Below are 26,239 nucleotides of genomic sequence, written 5' to 3'. Positions count from 1 at the left end.
CCTCAGGGCTGGGCTTTGCGGCCCCAAATTGAGCCAGGATTTAGGGACAGGAACTTTCCACACTGGAGCTTTTTTTCTGTTAATACACAGTTGGTCATAAGCCAGACTTGAGGGCTAAACTGAATTTTTAAAAATTATCCCTTTACCCTGGTACTTTTCATCAGTTGCAAGTCAGTGGGAAATTTCAAAGACTCTGACTTTAAACATCTCTCAGTTTTTTGGTGACATTTAAAAAAAGCATATATTAAGAGAAGTGGAGCAAATTCTAAATAGAGATAAGCCAATGAGATTGAGACAACTGGGAACAGGTTTTGGAAGCTGACCTTGAAAAGACAAGACATACATTGTTTCACTCAAAAATCGTTTTCCCCTTAAATTTTCTAAAGAAATCAGAGATCTCGCACGCTTGCAAGTGACCTGAAAAGCTAACCACATCTTAGAATGGCTATTCTTGGCTCTATCTTTAAAAGCCTAGAGAATTCACCATCAGAAAGAACTGAATGCTGTCATGGGTTTCAGCGAGGGGTTCCCCAAGGTCCTGGCTTCCTGGACATGAACCTGTCCTAAAGACGACTCCTGTCAGCCTGACTGTCAGCCTCAGGACCTCTGGCTGCAGTAGAGAGGCTTGCTTTCACTCATGTAGGTCACTGAACTTCTTTTTTCCTTCTGTTCCCTGCAAAGTTTGTATGGGACAGAGTCCTTGCTATTTCCAAAGCTGATTTTCCAACCAGAAGAAGAAAAAATTGTGGCCTAAATCATGAGAGCCATTAGACTACTCTAAAGAATGGAAAGACATGGGTGGACTCTTGTTTGAGCAGAAAAGATGGAGCCACGTAAGAAAAGAGGTGTCTGTGGGGGAACTGCCCCATCAGAGTGAAAGCACCCAGGAACACCAGGCTCCAAGGCAGAGCTGAACCCTCACTCAAGCAGTTGGGAATGCGATCTCTGACAAGGTGCTGAGCTCCCTGAAGCTCAGTTAGCTCCCCTGTGCAATGAGCCCTAATCACGTCTGCCCCAGTTGCCTGCTGGATTCAAGAAGGCAGAGAGAAAAGGGTTCACAAACCATTACTATTAGAAACTGAGAAGTAATTATTATAATAACCTATGTTCCACCATCTCCAGGAAGAATGAAGTAACTATAATAGCTGCCGTGTTTGGGTAACTGCTTTGTACCATGCCTTCCCATCTCTGTGTTCCAAGCCTTACAATATAGTCGTAATTATCCCCATTTTACATGGTGGGCGTCGGGGGTGGGGGAGGGAGATTGAGAATCAGAGAGGGTGAGCGACCCTCCAAAGTCTATTCAGCCATTAAGAGGCAGAGCACGGATTTGAACTCAGATCTGTCCGGCTCCTGGACTCTCTACATCAGTCTGTCTCTAATGAAGAGGAAAAGGGGGAAAAATGATACATTGGGGGTTCATGTTAAAAAAGAAAGATGACGGGGATGATAGCGAAAAGCCTAAGAGGGTTTCTGAGGAAGACCGTTGAACTTTTATTTTATTTAATTTTAGAACGGGGCAGGATCTCCTGGTGTCAGCGGGGTTCAGCTGTGAGCAGGGGCAGAAGGAGAGGAAATGTGACCCCTGGTGGGCTGGGCTCCTGGAGTGCTTTCCGTGGAGAAAGGGTGACCCTACATCCCTCGCCCAGTGACCGGCAGAGCCACGGGGACACGGCGCAACGGGCAGCCAGGGAAAGGCAGGTGCAGAACGTCAAGTCCACCTGGGGGTCCGGCTGGTCCCCAGGTCAGCAGTGAGTAGTTAGGGGATGAACAGCCTGCCGGGAAGGGACAGACTGAAATAATTCCCGCGGGTAATAGACCGAGTCAATAGCGTCTGAGTGGCCTGTGCACATCCTGAGTGTCATCCAAGCGCCACGTCTCTCTCCTCTCCTTTTCTCCTCCTCCCTCTGAGTGAATTTCTCTCCTCTGACCTTCCCGCCCTCCTTATTTCATGTGCACACGTTCCCCCGTCTCCCTCCCACCTCCTCCTCCACCGGCCTGACAAACTGTATCAGCGAATCCCTCAACAGTGCCATATCTAACTTTTTAATTCATTGCATGATTTATTTTTAGCCTGAAACAACTGCATCCTAAAAATGGAGTTCCTGATGAGACAGGGGCTGGGCAGAGCTATGCGAGGTATCTGGGGCTGGGCCGCCTAGCCTGGCTCTGGTTCTACACACGCATGGGTGTGAGCCTCTGCACGCTTCGTCCCAAGCCCACGATTACAGTTAGCAGCCGGAGGAGGTGAAGAAGGGGTTCTCGGGCCCAGGAAGGGCCAAGGAGAGAGACAAGATTGGCCTCTCTGCTCCCCACTGCTCTCAGCAAGTCCTCTAAGGCACCAGCCTCTTTCCTACACACGGTGTTTCTGGGAAAGGAAAACAAAACTTCACCCAGATGAAGAGAACCCACCTGTTTGTGATGGCGGTCTACCTGCTGTCCTCCTGCAGGGCAGAGGAGGGGCTGAACTTCCCCACCTATGACGGCAAGGACCGCGTGGTCAGTCTAACCGAGAAGAACTTCAAGCAGGTTTTGAAGAAATACGACTTGCTCTGCCTCTACTACCATGAGCCCGTGTCTTCAGATAAAGTCGTGCAGAAACAGTTCCAAATGAAAGAAATCATTCTGGAGGTGAGTGGGGGGCCCCCAGACCACGTGGTCCAAAGGAGTGGGAGCTGGCCAGTGGTCGGCATGTGAGGACCTGAGGGCGCTGAGAATATATCCTGAAGTCTTGCCCCATTTCGGTCTCAGGCAAATCTGAAGATATTCTTGTTGCAAAGCTGGGATGTGTGAAAAACAGGGGTGGGTCCAGACTCTTAAGATGGGACAATCGAATGTGCTGCATGGTGCATAATAGTCTGTAAAGATGTAAAGTCTGTCATCTGATGGTCCTCTTGATTTCTCAAGGGCAATAGTTCCAGCTACTCCTTTTCTCAGAGAATGTTAAAGCTATTGTTAAAAAGCCTGACTGAAATGAAATTCAGGGTTATTTGCAGGTTTCATTCGGCGTGCTAATTTCCTACTCTTTGTTCCCTTAAGTCTCCCCATGATCCTGATGAAGCAGGAATCATTTGACCTTGCCTGTCCTCGTGGGTCAGATGGGGAATATCACTAAGCGATGAGCCTCTCTTGTGACGTGGTTTTAGTCAACATCGCACAGTGTAGATGTGGGAAGATTTTAGCTGTGCGTTCATTAATGGGAATATTTCTTTTTCTCAGAAAGCTCTTGGTGTGAGTTCAGGGAAGATGGTGAAGTCAGTTCTTATTTCATCTGCATTACATGGCCTGTCTGTAAACCTGGCACTGGGACCCCTTCTCTAATCCTGTGTGAGTGCCCCAGGAACTCCTCCCACAGTTCCTCCTGGACAGTTTCAGATCGCTTACACTCAGGAACACCTGTGAGTGCCAAGAATTCTAATAGGCACCAAGATCCCTTATCAGTCCCCAGGTCCCGCTCAGCCCAGGCACAAATCTGTGAAAAGGACTACTGGAGAACTATAGCAGTTTATTAATCGGCACAGCCAGAAAGCTCAGCTCAATCAGATGCCTTATTTTCTTTCTTTTTTTTCCAGTGTTATTGAGACATAACTGACATACTTTGTAATCAAAGACTCTGATGAACAGAATTACCATGTAAAACCCATGTGGATTTTAATTCTCAAAAAAAAATTGGCTGTAATAAAATCCAGGAAAACCACCCCAAACACATCAAAATATCTTTGATAATTAAAAAAGTATTGCAGAATCCTGTGTCTCCCGATCATCATACACATATCTATTTTCAGAGGATTTATATATGGCAGTGTGGTCATTACAGAGAGCTCTGGTAGACAAAAAAACCTCTGTGGGTTACAAGTGAGGAAAAAGCAGGGACCGTTATTAGGTCTTTGTACTATATATACGGGAAAATTACCGGCTGGGAAAAACCGGGACATACAGCACAGCTGCTGCCCAGCCCATGAAACCCTCACTCACATGATTATCTCCATCTCAAACTGCCCTACTCAATTATAGAGACATATTTATGAAAAGTTAATTGAAGGCATAAGGATTCTACCATATATGCTCATCACTGGCCACTTAGCCTAGAACTCAGAAAGAATGCCAGTGCAAGCAATGACCCCATTTCTGATTCCCTGTTATATTAACACACATGCACACACACACACACACACACACACACACACACACACACACACACACACACACACACAAACTCCCCCAAGAATCTGTCTCCCCCAAAGATGAATTCTGTACTCCCAGGGAAAATCCTGAGAAGGAGCTTTGCCCTGGACTCGCCATCCTTCCAGCCACCTTTGATCCAAGAGGGCCCGGCAGAGACTAACAAGGGGGAAGTTCAGCACAGGAGGTAGTCTGATGCCCCACAGACTCCTAAATCGCTAAGGGAGAGAGATCACAGAACTTGGAGTCAGGAGTTCCTGATTTATATTCTGGCTTTGCCTCTACTGGACACATGACATAGGGCAGGTTACTTAATTTCTCTGAGCCTCATTTTCTTATCTATAAATCTGAAAAAAATAATAACTATCATACAGGCTTATGAGATGATTAAATAATAATAATCAACATTTATTGAATGCTTCCTGTGTGCAGGGATTGTATGTGGTAGCTGGTTTGATCTTTACGGTACTTCTCTGTTGTAGATACAGTTACTATCCCCCTTTGACAGATGGGGAAACTGAGGCACAGAGAGGCTAAGTTGCCCAAGATTACCCTACTCGTGCAGGTGAAGGCAGTTTTAGCCCCTATACTGCGTTACTGCTGGAATCAAATGAGACAATGTACAAGGAGTTGGTGGATACCCTGTTCAGTATTATTTCAAGAGTCTTCCTTAAATAGAGCACTCAGCCTGTGGGCCTGGGCCTGATGATGCCAGCTGTATCACCAACAGGGCTGAGAGGCACAGAGCCCCAGAGGCACTGCTCATGCAAATGTCCAAACCCTGGGGGAGGTAGGGCTCCCTCCGTGTGGGTCGGGGAGGGGAGGGTTGGGTCTTTGTTGAGATACCTGTCAGGTGCAGGCTGTTCCTCAGCATCTAGGACAAAACTGGTTCCAGGAATCTCATGACTGATAAGAGAGGGTAGATGTGAACCTCTAAATTTTCTTTGTGGTCAGAAAAGCCTATTTTGTCCTCTTAACTCCCTGGACTCCAAACCTACACTAAGGAAAATATCCTGCCCATCCCAGATCTGTGTCTGTTTGGGATAGAAGGAGGGGAGGAGACAGTGAAATCTCAGCCCTGGGTAGACAGCACAGGAAGGGGTGGGCTCCTTCCCTCCCAATAGTTTGGGAAGGTGGCTTGCTTTCTTCTTCTTTTTTTTTTTTTTGGATTTTTGAATTTTATTTTATTTATTTTTTATACAGCTGGTTCTTATTAGTTATCTATTTTGTACATATTAGTGTATATATGTCAATCCCAATCTCCCAATTCATCCCACCACCACCCCCCCGGGGAAGGTGGCTGTCCATGTTTTTTATCATAACTCACTGTGACCTAATGTGTACAGACACATACTCAGGTGAAACAAAAGTTTCATAGGACAACACATGATTATTTGGGCAATACTTGGATTTAAAATACTTTTGTCTTCTATTTTATTGTTCTTTTCTATTCTTCTATTGTATTTCATTAAAAAAAAATACTAATCCCAACCTATTAAATTGATTTCCCTCTCCGGTGATGAGTTGCCATCCTCAGGTTGAAAACCCTGGGGAATTTCTAAGGGTTAGAAGGTTAGGAATTAGAAGTTCATAACTCGTCACATAAGGGCCATCCCATTCTGATAAAAAAATCCAAAGGTACTATGGTCAATGTTTCGTCTGCTGCTGTAAGGACTGATGTTAAAACACCCAGAAACAGCCCCATCCACGGGGTAAGGAGGTCACTGCCTGACTTGGGGCCTTGAAATGCAGATCATTTAGTCATACATCTGTCACTTACTCTAGGTTGGGCCTTGGGGTGCACGCTGTGGATACTGGGAACGTGAGGCACTCAGGTGGCTCATAGCCTGATGTGGAAATTACAGTGCAATACAAATGAAAAGCCACAGTGCAACGGGGTCACTGTAATAGTAGGGCAACATAAGGTCCTCTGGGAGTGCAGAGGAAAGAGGAAGCACCCCGCCCTCTGGGAGAGATGTGGAAGACATGACAAGGAAGAATTGATTTGTGAAAATGAGTAGAATTTACCAGACAAATAAGCGAGGGTCGGGGAGGGAACCGCAAGAGCTAAGGTTCTGATAGCTCCCAAATCTTTTCCCACCCCACTAGCTTTTTCCTAAAATTTGGCCACGAGGGCCTTGTTCCTTTAGGTAAAATTTTTATCCCTACTTAGTCAAGCTTCTCTGGGAGAAGCCGTCTTTTAAGACATTGCTATTCATTTATACTTCCATCTGATCAAGTTTGAGTTTTGTGTTGAAAACAGGGTTTGATAAGGGGAAGAGGAGAAAGGGAAGAATATGAGGCCATTAAAAGCTTAGGCAGAAAAAGGGCAAGTCAAATGGCACCGGGAGGCATCACACTCAAACTTTGCTTTGCATTTGGTTGGGGTCTAATTCTGGGGGACCCCAGTGTTGGTGCATTGTACGTAGCTCTATACAGATGTTCTGTAAATGCTTGTTGAATGAATGAGTGAAGTGTTAGAGCTCACAAGAACCTTGAGAACCATCTAGATTTTACTGAACCTCTCATGTCATACATACGGCCTTGCAGTGTTGTGACTTACACAGCTGGTAATCCTGATTCTTGGTTGGGCATTTCATCCACAAAGTAACAACACACTCGTGTAAGAATATGTTAGACTATGTGGAAAAGACAAAACAGGCAACAAGAACTGCCACCCAGAACTAAACATGGTTAATGTTCTGATAGAGTTCTTTCCAGTTATTTTTCTATGCATAAAATCACATTTTCCAATTAGGTTTATACCATTTTTATAGTTTTGTTTCCTGCTTATTTCGTTTCAGTATATTGTGTTCTTATGTCACTAAATAGCTTTAAATTCTTGACAAACAATGTTAATGCTGGCATAGTATTACACTGTATGATCATACACATTTTTAAGATAATTTCTCTGTTTTTTTTCCTTTGAATTTTTAAAAAATTTTTATTGGAGTATAGTTGATTTACAATGTTGTGTTAGTTTCAGGTGTACAGCATAGTGAATCAGTTATACATATACATATATTCACTCTTTTTTAGATTCTTTTCCCATATAGGCCATTACAGAATTTCTCTCTTTTTGGATGCTGACACAATTTTCAGGGTTTTAAAAACCTTTGTCTATTTATATTTTTATTGTTGTTTTAACGGACATTCTTTGATTTCTAGCTAGGCTGATTTTTTCATAAAATTATTTGCCATTTACATTTTTTCTTATTTTTCTATGCCTTTTCCCCATTTTTTCTATTGAGGTGTCAACTCAGATTATAAAGGAAGTTGCAATTTTGTATACTATTTCCTTCAGCTTTGGCCAAGTCAGCAAATGTAGTCATACCACAATGGCTGAATCCTGTTAGTACTGCAGGACTCAGAGACACAAGAGAAGGATACGGGCGCTGAATTTGATTCTTCCTTGCTCCTTTGTTGCCTGCTTCCACCTTCGCCTTGAAACTGCAGTGCAAGTGCTATGCCTATCATGTTCTATAAATATTGCCAGAGAAAGTCCTCCCACATTCGACATCACTGACCTCTCTCAGGTTGAAATGCTTGAGAGGTGATGTGCTCTAACATGGGCTTCCAAATCAGATAGACCTGGGTTTAATTCCCAAGGAAGTCTGTCTGTGTTCAGGTTCCTTACTTGTGATGTGAGATGCTGGAGACGGTGTGAGGATTCAGTGAGGCAGGACGGCAAGAGCTCAGCTTCTGGCACACAGAAGGTACTGGACAAATGCTGACTCCTTTCAGCCCACACCCCCTTTCAGTCGGAATTTTAGATACAGCTCAGTCTGACCCATCACTTTAGGGACTGAGGACCCCGAGCCATTTTCAGAGAACTCAGGACTGGTGATGTGATGCCATGTTGCTTATTCACAGCCAGCCACGCCCAGAAAGGTGGAGTGACTTTCCCTGATCACAGATCCTCTCCCTCTGATCGCCAAGGCTTACGGAGCCTGTGTCTGATAGATTCAACAACAGTATCAGTCAGTTCTTAAATTAGGCCCCTTCCACATTTTCGGTCACACTGCAGCCTCCATCCATTTAAGAAGTTCTTCCACTTCCTTCAGGCTCCTTCTAACTCACTCTTTCTCTCCTTGGAGACATATGTTGGAGTTCTCCCCTAGATTGGAAGCTTCCTGAAGGCAACTGAATCCAAAGCAAACTTGGTAAGGGGGGAAGTTTAAAAAAAAAAAGAAAAAAAAAAAAACACAGATGGAATCAAGTTCCTATGGACAAGGACAAAAAAACTGCTTGTGAGCCAAAAACACAACTGAATGAATGGCCTGGTCATGTGACAGAGGATGCCTTGATGTCAGAAGGAACCCCAGCAGTATGGTGTCCACACTGTGAGTTCCTGAGCTCTCTGGAAACGGTGTCATGGTCCTGCCAAATGCCTAGGCCAGGTGTGGGGAACCATTTACTTCTTCCTCTTCCCCTCCTACCTTCACACAGATCTTATCCCCCAGGCCAAGGCCCATTTCCTTTCCTCTACGCCACTCCACCTCTAGGAAACCAGCATTCCAACCTGAAAAAGAAGGAAGGAAAAGGGGAAAACTTTTCCTAGTGAGCTTCATGCTTACGTAGAAATGATTTCATGGCCACTTAAACATCTCTAGAGGGAAATGAGAAAGGAAGCCTCAGTGTTGGAATCATTGGACACTCTGATCACATTCATCTCCAGAGCTGAGGCTATGCACTGTGTATATATGTCCTATGGGAGCAGCTAAATACACCAACCTGTAACCAATATACATTTACAGGATTAGGAAAAACTACAGGGGATTTTTCTCAGGCAAGTTAGTGAGTGTTTCAGAACATGAAAATACGTACTGTGAATCCTTGAATAGAAATATTCATTTGTCAAATATCTGTTGCTCTTAGTGGGACTCTCAGGAATCATAGCATGAATGAATGAGTCACTGAATAGATGGTGAACAAGCAATGCTTTCCACACTGTGAACAGTACATATCACTTGATTTGTTTAGGGTGACTGGTCCCTGGGGCTGGCAGGCAACCTGGGGTCCTGGCACAGAAATAGCCACATCATCCCGGTAGCTGCCCGCCAGGTTGACCAGCTGCACCTGTTGTTTCTCGGGAGGTCCGAGGCTGCTTCCCCTCTGCATCCCCTCTGATGCTTCCCCAGAGGATCCCCTCTGCAGGGCCTTCTTCTCTTCCTGCTTACGGAGGTCCCACTTCACTCGCCACAAAAAAGCCACTGCCATCCCCACACATGACCTGCCCAGGGGCTCTCTCCCAAGCCCTCTTGGATATCAAATGGCAAGATCACTACCTAAAAATTATTGGAAATGGCCTGTCCACCAGCAGGGAGGGTTACTGTTATGACTGATTGTCCAGGGCTGGTAAGCAGGTTATTTCCCAATACTTTTTAGACAGTGATTCCAGAACAGATCATCCGTTAGCCCCTACAGGGGAGGAGGAGGCTGGTTCCGTCATCTATGGCAGAACCAAGAACCTGAATCCCATGCAATGCAGGCTTCTGGGTTCTGCTAAGTGTCCTAATGCCGCTGCTCTCAGTCTGCCAAGGCCCACAACAGACTGAGCTCCCTTCTCTATTCAGGTCTCAGTTTCCTAATCAATCTATATATCAGTGAGAAATCTTTGGTGGGGTGACTGCAGCCTGTTTAGACTCTGCCATATGCCCAGTGTCGTCGACATGACTTTTGTGCACAGCCATCCTCGTGTATCCAACTTCAGATGAGGTTGCAGTGCTTGGGCAAAACAGACAGCTGCGGGTCAGAGTAACTGAATTTCTCTTTCATTTATTATTTGATCCTGGGCAAGTCACAAATATGCATCGCATTTTACTCATCTAAAAAATCAACTGTGTGCTTTCTACCTCAGTGAATTAAGAGAATTCAATGAAAACAGGTGAATAAAAATTTCTCTTAAGATTATAAGAAGCTGTACAAGTGTCAGGTATTATTACTTTGTTACGTTGTTTACTATTTAGGAACTATGTAGACTGCTGAGTGCCTGAAATACAGCTGGTGCTTATCAAATGCTAATTCCCTTCACCTGTAACTTGAAATGTAGCCCTTGGTCTTGGCCAGTTGCAGTAGTTCTCAACCTTGGCTGCACGTGGGACTCACCTATGGCGTTTTAAAAAAACACCTATGCCTGGGTCTTTCCCCACGCCGTCCCAAGCACTGATTTAACTTGTCATAGGGGAAGGGATGATATCCAGGTGCTACAGTTTTTAAAAGCTCCCTGGGTGATTCTAATGTGCAGCCAAGTTTGTGAGGCTTGATGCTCAAAATGTGGACGGCAGACCACACCAGCGGCAATGGTATAACCAGGGTGTTTGTTACATTTAAACAGGATCCACAGGTGATTCATAGGCATGTTAAAGTTTGCAAAGCACTGTACTGGTCTGTTGGGTTGGAGAAATTTTCCAGATGACCATAATCGTGTTGCACCTGCTTGACCTTTGGTCTGTTGACTCTCCTGAATGACAATGGACCTGTCAGCATTCCTCTGATTTGGAGAACTGCTGAGACGTGAAGTTGGTTTGGGGGCTGCAGGGATTCAGGTCTGCTCTAGGGACTCTGCCAGGTCTCCCAGTCTTCTCCCACGGTTCCCTCACTCACACAGTCAGTGATTAATACTTTGGACCTCCTAAGAAAGGGAAGATCTGGGCCCATGGGAAGCCTCCCCCTCCTTGAGAGGTTTCCACTGGAATTACAGGGGTTTCTAAGGCCAGATCAGAAGGTGCCTTAAGAATCTTAGGTCAGGGTCCAGGATTTACCTTCAGAAAGGGAGAAAAAGCATCTATTTGGTTGCCATGGCACACTTCCCTTTTCTCCAAAAGAGATGACAAATCTGAGAACCCTGGGGGTATATGAATATGGGATACTAACATGTTAGCATGTTTAACAGAAAAGTATGGGAAAGCTGCTCAGAGAAAGCTGGTGAGTGTTCTATAACGTGGAACTAAGTCTTGTGAACACCCAAAGAGAAATATTCATTCTTTCACTTATTTGTCAAATACTCATGCACCGCTTACTTAGAAAATGCAGATGACATGGTCCCTGGTAACTAAGGAGTTGGTCTTCTTTTGTTGATGATGAGAACTCACTTCCTTTAGGTCTCTGCTTAAGTGTCATCTCATGAAAGAAGTTATCTTGACCACCTTTATAAATCACACTCTCCAAGCACCCCCCTTATCCCTTCAACCTTACTCTATTCTTCTCCATAGCACTTGGCTGACATAGTGCATATTGTTCTACACTGCTGTAGAGTGTGAAACCCACAGAGGCAAGGACTTTGTTCTCCTCATTGCTGTACTCCAGCACCTAGATCAGTGTCTGATTCACAGTGGGCTCTCAGCGGTGTTTGCTGAATGAATGTTAAATGAACAGAAGGGGATGGAGGAGTAGGGAAATGGCACTTAATATGAACTTACCATAAAACATGTCCAATATGGGTGCTTTGCATATGTCATTCTGTTGAATTCTTACAACGTATTCTCACATTATGTACAAAGAAATGATTCCATAGAGTTGAGTAGAAATTGCCCAAAGTCACAAAGCAATAAAATGGCACAGCATGAAGCGGGATTTGAACCCACATCTACTTGTTTCCAAACATCATGTTCCTTCCACTACACCAAGGAACTGGGATTGCTGAATTGGATCGCTTCCTGTTTGTAAGCGGTGCCAACTTACAAAAGGACAAGTGTCTCTAGTTTGAATTCTGGATTTTCACCCACACTTAAGCAGTGTTTAATTTCACAACTGGACTATGTGTTGAACTGAAGTGACTGGTGTGAGTAGAGGAACTAATGCTTAGCACCACCTACTTGGTATTTAATAAATGTTGGGTGAGTGGGTAGGAGGATGGATGGAGAGAAAAGAAAAAAGCATGGAATTATAGATACATTGCCTATATTGGAAATATATTTCTCCTTGATATCTTTTAAAAATTAAATCCGTTTTTAAAAAAGAATTGAGTGGAAATGTGAAAAATTAAACTCAGTCTGTCAGATTCAGGGAACTGTTTGTCATCCCTGCTTAATCCTGCTGAAATACGGGTAAAACAGATTTTTTTTTTTTAACCATGGGACTCTCAGTCCAAAATACATACACAGTATGGGCAGAAACATCTGGGCTCTCTAAGGCTGATGCTGCCTTCAAACCTATTTAGCACTGGCAAATGTCCCAGTGGTTGCATTTCCAAACCTCAAGAGAGGAAGGCAAAGTGAAATTTTTGGAGGCAAGGGAATCCACAGATGGGATGATAGGGGAACACTGGGCAGAGAATAGCAACACACACAGGATTCAGGTATTTCTTCCAACTGTTCACTGCCCAAAGATGGGATTCTCCAAACTTGCACCTGCTGCACTCGGAAAACTCAGATGAGGTCAGGCTTATTTTGGTTTGGCTTTGAGACTAAATCCTCGTGTAGAGCCAGTGCTCTCAGAAGATGAATGCCCAGGCTCACTCATAAGTTGCACTTCTCCTTAGAGCCCACGTGCCAATGAACTGTTTCACGTGTGTTTGCTCTGCACGTCTCAGTAATAAAACTAGAGCCTGGGGTGAGATGGCGAAAAGACAAGAAGTGCTATGGTAAGAGTGTGGATTGAGTTGATTACAGTTAAATTTTTTCTTCCACACACAGAATTAATACGGAAATAGAGATTTTACAAAATGGCAAATACAGTGTTGATTCAGAAGTTTTTAGACCATTGGAACCTTCTTTTCTCACTCCTCCCACCCACAAAAGCCCTCGATAATATTCAAGCCCAAATAGGATATCTAGTCACCGTATCCTTGAGGCAGACCTCCTCCCAAAGTTATAAATTTCTAAACGGAGATATGAGAGACCACAAAAGTCACTGTGATAAAAGTATTATAAGGATAATTGTAGTGTAAAGCAGTAAAATAGAAACAAACAAAATCTGTTTCAGAATCACAAGAGTTTTCTTTAAAAGCAGCAGCCCTGCTCACTTGCAGTTTGAGCTCCACTGGTTGGTGTGGAGTATTTTTGCATAACTATCAGCTCAGCCTTGGCATCTAAAATGACTTGTTCCAAAGAATCTGAAAAAGGATATATATACATAATATATATATGTTATAGATATTATATATCATATACCTGTATAACTGAATCACTTTGCTGTACACCTGAAACTAATACAACATTGTAAATCAATTCTACTTCAATTTTAAAAAATAAAAATAGGATGTATTGCAAAAAAAAAAAAAAATGACTTGTTCCATCAAAAAAGCCAGTCCCCAAAAGTACTGCATCTGTACAATGAAACCTCTGAGGTTCCCTCTTCTGTAGACTGAATGTGGTTTGATCCAGATAAGCCATTTCTGTTTGGAAAGACATGCAGGAACACGGCCAGAGCACCATCTTGCCGTGCGATGGGCTGGGCAGGCCAGAGCCGCTTCTCAGTGCCCAGAGAGCCTGTTCCAGGAGCGCCCGCCTGCTGCCCGGTGCCCCAAGCCAGGCAGAGCTCTCCTCACCATCTGCCGTGTGCTGGGCAGGCAGACGGGCCAGCAGATACCCCTTCACACGCTCACCTGCCTCTACCTTACACTGCCCTGGCTCAGCACCCCAAGCCATTCCTCAGCCTGGCCACACACACCCAGCTTCCCTGTGAAGGAACTGAGAGCATTTCCTGAACCCAAAGGAAAGAGTGAATACAACCCGTAAACAGCAGCCCGCACCGTGGCCCCGCAATGCAAGAAGCACACGCTTAGGAGGGAGACCCCGTGGGTCTGAGTCCTTACACTGTCCAGACAGTGGGCAGGTCACTGAGTTGCTCAAGGCTGAGCCCCTTCCTTTGTAAACTAGAGACCACCCACCCCTTGTCCCAGGGTTCCTCTGAAGAGAAAAGAGGGGTGTGTGTAAAGTGAACGGCCCATGTCTGGTGCTCAGGAAAGGACTATTCTCGAATTTACTGTGTATGTGAAAGTACATTGAAAACTAACTCTCAGGTTAGTTATACGTGGCATTTGTTGTCATTAGCAGATGTTATCAAAATAAACACTAGTCAGACATTTCGTAAAGTTCAGCCAAGCAGCAGCAGGTTTCTCCTCTGCTTTTTAATGTGCGCTATGGGGGAGATGCAGCAAAGAGGCCTGTCTGCCATCATTTTACATTTAGAAGGGCTCTCCCAGCTGCAGCCTCCGTCCTTCCCTCTGATTTTCTTTTTCTTTTTTTTTTTTTTTTGAGGAAGTGCACCAACCTATGGAAAGTCTCGTTAGAAAAGGGACAGTCTCTCTCTGGCTGCAGGAACGCGGTGGATAACGTGTGGGACTCTTCCCAGGAAGGGGGTTACCAAGGGGTGTCGGCATTTGGGCTACCAGACTGCATTTTCACAGGCTCTCGGGAATAGAACTCTGCTGAGAAAAAATTGGAAAAGGGCATGGCCTCACCCCCATATCAGTCAAATCCATTTTCCCCCCAAAATCCCATTGCAATATTTTTAGTATGAAAAACAGAAAACAAAAAAAACCCCTGGACTCCAGAAACAGCCTCCCTCAATCAGTCATTTTGGACATTACAAAACGCTCCCCAGGGAGATTGTGTTTATATGTTAGAGACAGTTGTAAGGCGGTGGTTCTCAGTGTGTGGACCCAGGACCCGCAGCATGAGCATCTCCTGAGACCTTGTCAGACATGCACACTCGTAGGTCCCATCCCAGGCCTGCCTAATTAGGAGTCCTGGGTTGGACCCAGCAATCTGGGTTTTTACAAGGCTTCCCTCCAGGTAATGCTGACACGGGCTCAGATTCAAGAACCACCGGCTTGGGTAATGAGGTTGCCCTATAGTGAATTTATAGGGAACAAACATTCATAAGCACTTGCATACATGTTACTCCTGCAAGAATTAGATCTCGTATTTTCAGATTAGAAAATTGAAATCAGAGAAGTTGTGACCTGCCCAGAGTCTCATACCTGATAAGTGGCAGAGCCAGGATTTGGGCCCAGGTCCCTGTGAGGCCCAGATGAAAGGAATGTAATGTAATGGATGAAAGCTTGGGCCCTGGAGCCAGAGTGTCAGGGTTGGAAGCCTAGCTGTGTCACTTAAATGCTGTATGGCTCTGGGCAAGTTGATTAACCTCTCTGTGCCTCTATTTCCTCATCTCAAACTTCTACTTCATGTGGGTTTTGTGAAGATTCGATAAGATAATTCATGTAAGGTGTTGGAGCAGTATCTGGCATATAGCAAGCACTCAATAGATGCTCTTTTTATTGTTGTTGTTATACTGCTTCTCAGTGTGGTGGAGTGGAAAGAACACATAGCAATGACCTTTGGGTCTTTTCCTCGACCTTGACCAAGGTGATAGCCCAAAAGTGCCAATAAAAACAATCAACAGCCTCCCTTTCCCTCAAGGCTCTTTTAGAAGCCCCCCAGTCCAGCCCCAAGAGGCCCCAATGTTCACTTGAATCTCATAAAATAGCTGTTCCATTCCCTTGCCTGCCTCTTGCATGGACACATCATGTGCCAACCCCCCAGCTATACATAGCCTGGGCCTCATCTGAGGGCGGTGGAAAGTGACAGATTACCGGAGATAAACGTCAGCTCTCCGGTTTCAGGGGAGGACACGAACAGTAGTTGAATTGCTTGACGTGTGGCCAGATGGTATCAGGGACAGTGGGTGAAAAGAGCCGTTTGGCTCTTGGCTTACATGGAAAGAGCAGGGTTGCAGCCAGGGTATTTTTAATGACTGGCCTGAGGGACATTCACTTGGAGCAAAGATCTGTGACACTCTCCCCCAAATTTCTCAGCCCTTGATTTTTTTCAGATTCTTGACCCTGCAGAAAGTAACCCCCCTCAGCTCCCTTTAATAAGTAAACACTCCCTTGTCTCTGCTACCGCACGCCTCCCCAGCTTCCTCTGACCATGAAGCAAATCAGTCTTTCTCCTCCAGAAAGACCATTCTTGGGAAGTGGAACAAATGTATCTTTCTTCCTGTCCGTCCCTGGTTTAGGGCTGAGATGTCCCACAAAGGGACTGGACTTGGAGGGACACAGATAGACAGAGAGGGCATCTTGCATGCCCTGTCCTCTGAGGCCAAAGGGAACGTGTCCCCTGGCACTGCTGTGTTAGTATCCCCTTCCCTTCGTGGTAAACTTTTTGACCAAGTGATCCACACCTGCTCTAATGTGTCCTTGCCACCCACTCATCAGCCACACTCTCACTGCTTTGGCTTCTGTCCCAGCTCCTCGCTAAAGGTCACCCATGTCTTACCATCCTGAAAGGAGAGACCTCACAGTGGTCCCATCTCTGTGACTCCCCACAACATTTGATCTGACCACCTGCTCGTTCTCAAGCTTCTCATGACTTTGGAGTCAAGAGACTGTGTTCCTTGGCCTCCTACTTCTCCCACAGACCTCTCGGCCTCCACACAGCCTCCTTTTCTCACCTCCTACAAGGCGGCCAGTCCTGGACCCTGTGGTTTTCTTGTACACTCTCCTCACTCCTTCACCCCTCCCTTGCACAGTGCCTTCAGGACCTCTCCCCCAAGCTCCAGGTTGGCACCTCCAGCTCTTGGCTGGATTTCCGTGGCCATGAACTCATTGCATCTAAATCCAAGCTGAGAAGCTGGCTCGTGGTTCTGGCATGCCCTCCTGACATCTCTGTTTGCCCTTCACTCTGTTCCCTGGCTGGAGACCCTGGAATCATCTTGCCTCCTCTTCTCCTTGGCTCCCCCCAGCTTCTCCAAGGTCATGAAATAGTTACCAGGTCTGAATGATTCTCAACCTCCAACATTACCTCACAAGTTACTTCATGTGCTGCCTTAGCTGGAGACCAGTCTTCTCCCACTCAGTCTCCTAACTGGTCACCTTCGTTTCTACTCTCCTTTCTATCTGTCTGGTCTACACCCTTAGATCAACCCTCCCCGAACTCAAATTAGCCATATTGTTCTTCTACTCAAACATCTCCCAAATCGGAACTGCTAGTCCTAATATTCCAAGTCCTACGGGCTCTTTTTCTAACATGCCTTAAACACACTACGCCTTTCAGCTCCCCTGAGAAGCCCTCTGATCAAGGACAGAAGCCTCTTCTCTTACACTCACCCTGTGCATTTGCCCCTCCAAACCTTCACCTATTTCTGCTGCTTTTTCTTCCTTGGATGTCTTTGCTGCTCTCCTCTGCCTATCCAGACACTCCTCCTCTTTCAAGGTCTAGCTGGTCTCCCCTCTTTCGTCCATTCATTTATTTAATAAACTAATATTTTTTGAGCTCTCCTCTGCTCAGGTACTGTACTGGGTGCTGGAGTTAGTATATGGAGAAAAGCAAACAAGGACATGGAGCTTACAGGCTCGCACGTGGATAGTTGATAAACAAATGATCGTATAAGTGAACGTGTACTTACAAACTGAGAAAGGGCTGTGAAGGCAAAGCACAAAGCACTATGGACAAGTGTAGAAAGGGCACCCAATTCAGACTGGGAGTCAGGAAATGCCTTTTGAGCAACTGACATTTATGTGCAGGCTTCAAGGAGAAATAGGAGTTGGCAAAGAGTGGAGGGAAAGATCTTCTAGAAAGAGGGAAGGGCATGCACAGAAGCAGAGCATGTTGAGTGTCTTTGTGTGAATACAACCAGGTATCCCTGTGGGCAGCTGCGGCCCACGTCTTGGCCGAGGACATGGGAGCTGAACGAGGTGATCCTGTGCAAAGACCTCCCGATTCAGGAAAGAACTTGCTGTTTTGAGGAGCTGAGGACGAGTGTGTTAAGTAAGAGGCAGAGTGGCCCCAAATGAAGCTGGAGAGGCAGGCAGGCCAAACCGGGCAGGGCCTCGTTGGCTATGTTAGGGATTTTGGATTTCATCTTGAGTGCATGGAAGTTAAATCTATACTCCTTATCATAGCTTATGAAGCTCTGTATGATTTGACCTCCCTGCCCACGAGCTCTCTTGCTCTGTCTCCATAGCCCTTATTTTCTGTCCTAGTCCTTTAACACTTATCAGCTAATTTTTCATTAGTTTCCTCCCTCATGAAATCACAAGGTCCTTGACTCTGGAATGTGTCTCACACTTTTGTTTAGTATGGAACCTTGATTACAGTAGGCCCTCAATTAATAATTATTGTTCTTTTTCCATCCCAATACGTTAGGCTTTGGTATTTCTGAATTAGTACAAGGTTCAGAACCCTATCCAGCTGTCATAATAGTAAGAAGAAAATATAACACTTATTAAGCACTTACTGCATGCCAAAAACTGTCAAGAACTTTACACATTATTTCATTTAATCTTCTTCAAAACAGCTTTATGAAATAGATATTGGTATTGTCCATATTTTACAGCAGAGTGACAGAACTTACGACCAAGTCAGGAATCCAGGTCTCTGATGCCAAGCTGTGTACTCTTAACCACTAGAATATACTATTCCTGGGTCATTTATTCATTTAAAGCTGAGATCTATTTCTACCACATCATTACAGAGGTAACAATGGTACAATAAATACCTATACAATGCAAAATTTAGAAAGAGAAAGGGGGCTTCCTTGGTGGCGCAGTGGTTGAGAGTCTGCCTGCCAATGCAGGGGACACGGGTTCGAGCCCTGGTCTGGGAGGATCCCACATGCCGCGGAGCAACTAGGCCCGTGAGCCACAACTACTGAGCCTGCGCGTCTGGAGCCTGTGCCCCGCAACAAGAGAGGCCACGACAATGAAAGGCCCGTGCACCGTGATGAAGAGTGGCCCCCGCTTGCCACAACTAGAGAAAGCCCTCGCATAGAAACGAAGACCCAACACAGCCAAATAAATAAATAAATAAATAGATAGATAAGTCAGGAGCTCTTAAAAAAAAAAAAGAGAAAGGACAGTGGGCTTCCCTCGTGGCGCAGTGGTTAAGAATCCGCCTGCCAATGCAGGGAACACGGGTTCGAGCCCTGGTCCGGGAAGATCCCACATGCTGAGGAGCAACTAAGCCCGTGTGCCACAGCTACTGAAGCCTGCATGCCTAGAGACCATGCTCCACAAGAGAAGCCACCACAATGAGAAGCCCGCGAGCAGCAGCAAAGAGTAGTCCCTGCTCACCACAACTAGAGAAAGCCCACACACAGCAACAAAGACCCAACACAACCAAAAAATAATAAATAAATAAAATAAATAAATTTATTTAAAAAAAAGAGAAAGGACATACTATGAATATCCACATTTTTACTACTGAGTTATGCATATTATTTAATATAACTTTTTTTATATAAAGTTATTTTTGTACTCAAAAGAATCAGCAATGGTCAAAGCAAATCCTAATGTTCTTGGAAAGAATGAGCACTGCACCAATGCCCAGCGGCTGCATGTACCAACTGATGAGACAACTCCATTCTCTAGGATGGACAAGAGGCAAGACCATCCGAGAAGTAACCAACCACCCAACCAACCAACCAAACAGACAAAACCAGCAGGGGAAAGATTGTAAGTCAACAGGAGAAAACTGGAGTCCAATCTGAAAAGAGTATTCCAGTTTTCTGGGAATTTAGGAAACATATTGACTCTATCTTTTCTCCTCCTCATGGTTGTAAATTTTAATCACTGTAATTGGTGACAATTTCCTCTTTGCCCTTTGGCTCAAAAGTCTCTTAAACTTTTGAAGTACTTGGCCCAGTCCATTCATTCATCCAAAGTATGCTGAGTGTCTCTAAGGAACTATATGAGATACAAAAGAAGCACAAAATGGGCTTTTTCTCCTTAGGGAGGAAAGATGCACAATACAGAACCCTAATGATTGCAAAATAAGTGCCAGAGTGCTGTGTCCCTGTAATGGGCTATTGGGATTCACAAAAAGGAGACTGGAGTCAAAGATGAGTCTGGAGCTGGGCTTTGCAGCCAAGGCCAGGCTGGCAGCAACCGGAGAGAGCCCAGTGGGATTGTGGTGCAAGAGAATGGAGAATGGAAACTATGAGCTGGAAATCTAGGACCAGAGCAAAGCTGGAGATGAAGCCAAGTGGGAAAGGCAGACAGTGCCTGGCCAGCGCCATCAGCCCAGCAGGGGTTCTTGGTCCTGGAGAGAATGGTCACGTTAGGAGTTAGCCCAGAAGTTCCCAGTCCTTCGCCACAGCGCTTCTCCCCCATCCATCTCACTGCTCTCTCTTGGGTGGCTGCCAGCCCTGGCCACCCTTGGCCTAGGCCCAAGAAGGGTGCTTGCTAGGGCTGATGGAAGTGATGACAGAGCTCAAGTGGGCAGGCTTTGGGCCTAATCGCGGTGGGAGGCGAGAGTGACAGGACACCGCAGGGATTGTGTGTAAGGGTACCAAGGAGAAGGTGGGCAGGTCTCAGCTAGCACAGGTTCCTGGCCCATCTGTGACTGCCAGCTCTGTCTATCCATCCGTGCCTAGGACAATAATTGGCTGTGCTTAAACAGAAAAGCAGTAAAACAGAACTGAGTTTGCCTGAGCTAGCACCTTCCACTCATATATCTTCAAATGTCACATATAAATATCAATAAGATAATGAGAAGGGCATGCTTTACAAGCCTAGGAAAGGCACACATTGGCATCTACCTAAGAAACCAATAAAATGTGGTGATGTGTGTCTAGGAGAGGTCAGAGTTAAATTCTCTGTTTAATTCTCAGAGTTAATCTCTAATATTCTTACTATTATTAATATTTCTCTCCTACGCTTAAGATGAAGTGGCCAACAGGGCTAAGCATGGCCCACGGGTCACAGTTGGAAAATATTATGTCACAGCACTTTTGGATGAACTGACAAGCATTTATAGCAGTGTAGTCCAGAGTGTGGTATAGGATCTGCTGCGTCAGAATCATAGGGCTTGGTAGTGTGGTTTGTGAAAATGTAGATACTTGAGCTCCACCCTAGCTCTATTCTCTACTTTCTGGTGCTGAAGCCCAGGAAACCCCATTTTAACCAGTGCTCCAGGGGATTCTTATGCACACAGAAGTTTAAGAACCACTGTTAGAGGCTCATGCTTTAGGAGTTGGGAAACTTACTAATATCACAAAGCCATCAGGTCTCATCATCATTAATTTTTAATGATAGAAAGGGAACATTTAAGTTAATGTTTTGATAGCACTAAATAGGACAGAGTGGCTTACACTGAAAACCAGAAAACTCATTCAAAAATAACCTTGTCTTGGGCTTCCCTGGTGGCGCAGTGGTTGAGAATCTGCCTGCCAATGCAGGGGACACGGGTTCGAGCCCTGGTCTGGGAAGATCCCACATGCCGCGGAGCAACTAGGCCCGTGAGCCACAGCTACTGAGCCTGCACGACTGGAGCCTGTGCTCCGCAACGGGAGAGGCCGCGACAGAGAGGCCCGCGCACCGCGATGAAGAGTGGCCCCCGCTCGCCGCAACTGGAGAAAGCCCTCGCACAGAAACGAAGACCCAACACAGCCAAAAATAAATAAATAAATAAATTTATTAAAAAAAAATAATAATAACCTTGTCTAATGAATTGAATGCAATAGACTAAAGCCAAGTGACTTTGCAGAAAGACAGACCTGTTTAAGCATTACAGGGACGCTCAGGATGAGTCATAATATAAACACTGATGATTTCTTTCATCCTAAGCCTTTCCTAGTCTCAGCCAAAACCTAAGAAAGAAGAGAAAACCGCCTGAAGAAAGAGGACAGGGAGCATATGAGAAGGTCAAGGAGGGAAGAATGAAGAGGCAAAGAAAACCCTCAGAGAAGTTACAGCAGGAGATGGCCCTTTCAACAAATGGTGCTGGAACAGTTGGACATCCATTGGTTAAAAGCACACCACACACAGCCCTCAAAGTAGATCATGGACTTAAATGTAAAATTAAAACTCTAAAACTTTTAGGGAGTTCCCTGGCAGGCTAGTGGTTAGGACTCGGCACTTTCACTGCCGTGGCCCAGGTTCAATCCCTGGTCAGGGAACTAAGATCCTGAAAGCCACGGGAAACAAAACAAAACAAACAAACAAACAAAAAAATAACTCTAAAACTTTTAGGAAAAAATTGGAAAAAAATTTCAGGATACGGGATTAGGCAAAGAGTTCTTAGACTTGGGCTTCCCTGGTGGCACAGTGGTTGAGAATCTGCCTGCTAATGCAGGGGACACGGATTCGGGCCCTGGTCTGGGAGGATCCCACATGCCGTGGAGCAACTAGGCCCGTGAGCCACAACTACTGAGCCTGCGCGTCTGGAGCCTGTGCTCCGCAACAAGAGAGGCCGCGATAGTGAGAGGCCCGCGCACCGCAATGAAGAGTGGCCCCTGCTTGCCGCAACTAGAGGAAGCCCTCGCACAGAAACAAAGACCCAACACAGCCAAATAAATAAATAAATAAATAAATAAATAAATAAATAATTTAAAAAGGTGCTAATAATTAAAAAAAAAAAAAGAGTTCTTAGACTTAACACCAAAAGCACAATCCATAAATGGAAAAACTGATAAATATGACTTCATCAAAATTAAAAACTTTTGTTCTGTGAAAGACCCTATTAGGAGGATGAAAAGATAAGCTACAGAGTCGGAGAAAATATTTGTAAACCACATATCCAACAAAGGACTAATATTTTAAGAGCTCTCAAAACTCAACTATCAAAAAGTAATCTATTTGGAAAATAGACAAGAGACGTGAACAGGTATTTCATGGAAGAGAGCATACTGATGGCAAATAAGTTCATCATCATTAGCCATTAGGGAAATGCATTAAAACTGTAATGAGAGATCACCACACATCTATTAGAACGGCTAAAATAAAAATTAGTGACAACACAAAATGTTGGTAAGGATGCAGAAAAACTGGATCTCTCATCACTACATTGCTGTTGGGAATGTAAAGTGGTACAGCCACTCAGGAAAACAGTCAGCACTTTCTTTAAAACCTCTGCAGTTATGATACAACCCAGCAATTTCACTCCTGAGTATTTATCGTAAAGAAATTAATACTAACCTTCGCACAAAAACCTGTACATGAATGTTTATAGAAGCTTTATTCATAATAACCAAAAACTTGAAACAGCCCAGATGTCCTCCAATGGGAGAATAATTGAAGAAACTGTGGTGCCTCGGTACCACGGAAATACTGCTCAGTGATACAAAAGAATGATCTATTAATATACACAAGAATCTGGATGAATCTCCAGAGAAATATGATGAGTAAAAAAAGACAAACCCAAAAGGTTACATATTATATGATTCAACTTATATAACATTCTTGAAATGAAAAGAAATTGGGAACAGATTAGTGGTTGCCAAAGGTGAGGGAAGAGATGAAGGTGTGGTTGCCAAGGGTTAGGGAAGGGATGAAGGGGGAAGCAAGTGGATGTGACTATAAAAGGACAACATGAGGGATCCTCTTGGTTTTGGAAATGTTCTGTATCTTTACTGTATAAATGCCAATATCCAGTTTCGATATTGTATTATAGTTTTCCAAGATGTTACTTTGGGGCAAACTGGGTAAAATGTACGAGGGATCTCTCAGTATTATTTCTTCAAACTGCATGTTAATCTACAATTATTTTTTTTTTAAATTGTAAATAAAGAAATGTAATATTGGTATTACATGATCTTTTTGGTAGCTTCTCCACTCTATTCTATTTTAAGCTTCCAGTCAGCCAGATGGCAGGAATTAGATCTCAGGCAACTGAGGGTCTCCCTACTTCCTTATATCTAAGTTTCAGGGAGCTTAACACGATGCCAGTCTTGTGCTTGGTGTCATCATCTAGGCTGGTGTCCACCCAGAGTAGTTTATAGCCATCTGTCCACCTGACACTGTTGCATCCTCTTCACCTTCGGGGCTATACTTCCACCCAGGTACTCTGATAGTTCTTCCTCTCAACTGGAAGCAGGAAAACTTCAGAGGCTGCCTCAGGTCTTTCTACCAGATACACTCAATGGGTATTCTTACTCCTCAAGCCCACGGGGTGGAGGGACTTGAGGACTATCCTGGGTACTGGGGTCACAGGTCTCCTTTGTCCTAAGGTCCCTCAGCCTATCTGGCGTCTCTTGTGACCCCACCGAACCCAAGGTTCATTTGGTAGCTGCGATGGGCTCCAGGCCCCATGTTAGGTATCTGTGGCTATCTAGTAACTCTTTGCTTCCTTTCTGATCCTGCTCTCTCCCAATTCAAATTTTATCAACCCCGAGGGCAGAGAAGGGTGTGCGACAAGGTCTTCCAAATCTTATATCTTAGATCTGGTCCTCACACTTTTCTCTCCTTCTCAGAATTCTACTGAATCATCCTTCCCCTGGGGGCATAAGCATAGAATCCCCACGTTGCTGCTTGAACTGGTCACAGAGTAACAGGAAGTATGGAGGAAAATCCTCTTGTCAACATATCAAAATAGTATCCCGTGGTATTTTCTACAGTCTTTCTGATCTTGATTCACTTACTCTCCTACTTGTCTCTCCCTTCAGCTTGTGGCCCAAGTCCTGGAACATAAAGATATAGGCTTTGTGATGGTGGATGCCAAGAAAGAAGCCAAGCTTGCCAAGAAACTGGGTAAGTGGGATTTTCTTTGAGATATATCATGAAGAAACAAATGTGTCTTGCAAAAAAAAAAAATACAGTCATTTTTTCTTGCATGATAAATAGACTATTTTTAAATAAATTTAAAATGATCCTGCATACCTTAGTCTTGGCTTGGGGAAGAGTCTCACAAAAGTAAATACAGGCCTGAATTAAATAATTTCACATTAGTCATCTAATATATCTTTGTATCAGTACAAGGAAGAGGGTTTCTTCCTGGAGAAATGGACACTAAATATTCAAACCTTTATTTCCAGCTTCTAGAGCATGTTAAAAGGCTAGCTTCTCGATGGTGGGTGGGAAGTATAAATTAGGAATTTGGAAGTAACATATACACACTACTATACATAAAATAGATAAACAGCAAGGACCTACTGTATAGCACAGGGAACTATACTCAATATTCTGTAATAACCTATATGCGAAAAGAATCTAAAAAAACCAAATATATATGTATGTATAACTGAATCACTTTGCTGTACATATGAAACTAACACAACATTGTAAATCAAATATACGTCAATTAAAAAAAAAAAAAGGCTAACCTCTCTGTCTCACTGACATGGTGATCTCTTTGAGGGAGATCAAATCTCTTTTTCCATCACCTATTATTTCCTGACCTCTTGGCTGAAGCAGCCAACTAAGAATGTCATTAATAGTAGTGATTCTAGGGTCCCAGTGGTTTCTAAATTTAAGTCCAAAGCCCAGCTGGGCATTGTCACCAAGGATGAAAGGGAGGATTTAGACGAGGTATGGTTAAGCAAGCGACTGCACAGTGCAAGTTGTAATCTCTTGTGTCAATATGTCATGGTTAAGTGTGAGTGTGCTTTAAGATTCTTACACCTCTAATCCCAAGGAGAGAGAATATAGGTTACTCTGCTGGGTTGCAAACACCCCCAGACATATATTGCCCATTTCACTTTTTCTGCATGACCAGTGAAGGATGGCTATTAAAAGAGAGCAGGAGGTTATAAAACAGGACCTTTGAAGAAAGGTTAATTGGATTTGGAGTAGTAAGCACAGGATAAAAAAGATTAGTGGTGGTTCAGTAAATACCTTCAGGCACACGAAAGTGCATTATCTTAGAGAATTTCAAACAACTGTTTTCTATTTTATTTTCAAGAACAGCTTTTTTAAAGAAAGATTTAAATTGTAAGAGACAATATTTAGGTTAGCTACAAGGAAGAACTCATGACTATAAAATGATAATGAATTATTAAGAATGCCTGGGGTATCTCTTTCCCTGGAGACAAATTAAGAAGTTTTTTTTTCCCTTGAGCAGGGGAGCAAAGCATGTTCAACTCTTTCCCTAGTCAAAAGCAAGTTGATGAGTTCTGTCCAGCGCCTCTTGATACCCTAGTCTTCTCCCTTCCCACTGTTTTAATGAGAAGTTGAATTTGGGAGAATTTCCAGTAAATTTAGTTAGAGGAAAACGCTGGTGTTCCAGAAATCTAAAAATTTAGGGAGGACAAGCTGGGTAAATATTCATAAGAAGGGACTGGTGGATATCCTCCCCATGGAAGGTGTGATAAATGTGATAAATGGGGTATAAATGTCTAAATGAACCTTTGAATGTCGAAATGAACCTCTAAATGAAATGGGGCGGGTTCTTTCTGA

At 44.2% G+C, this 26,239-nt stretch overlaps 1 protein-coding gene across 1 annotated transcript in view; it reads left to right on the top strand.

The window, feature by feature from the left end:
• The first annotated feature begins 2,202 nt into the window (after positions 1-2,202).
• Positions 2,203-26,239, top strand: part of CASQ2 (calsequestrin 2) — a 63,596-nt gene continuing 39,559 nt past the window's right edge. The window contains exons 1-2 of the mRNA XM_059901279.1: positions 2,203-2,631; positions 24,511-24,595. Of these exons, the coding sequence (XP_059757262.1) occupies positions 2,398-2,631; positions 24,511-24,595 (319 nt within the window). The 5' untranslated portion in view covers positions 2,203-2,397. The remainder of the gene's footprint in view (positions 2,632-24,510; positions 24,596-26,239) is intronic.

The sequence above is a fragment of the Balaenoptera ricei genome, chromosome 1, assembly GCF_028023285.1.
Source record: "Balaenoptera ricei isolate mBalRic1 chromosome 1, mBalRic1.hap2, whole genome shotgun sequence".
In the NCBI taxonomy this organism is placed as follows: domain Eukaryota; kingdom Metazoa; phylum Chordata; class Mammalia; order Artiodactyla; family Balaenopteridae; genus Balaenoptera; species Balaenoptera ricei.
The sequence above is the reverse complement of the archived record's forward strand: the minus strand, read 5'-3'. Positions and strand labels throughout refer to the sequence as shown.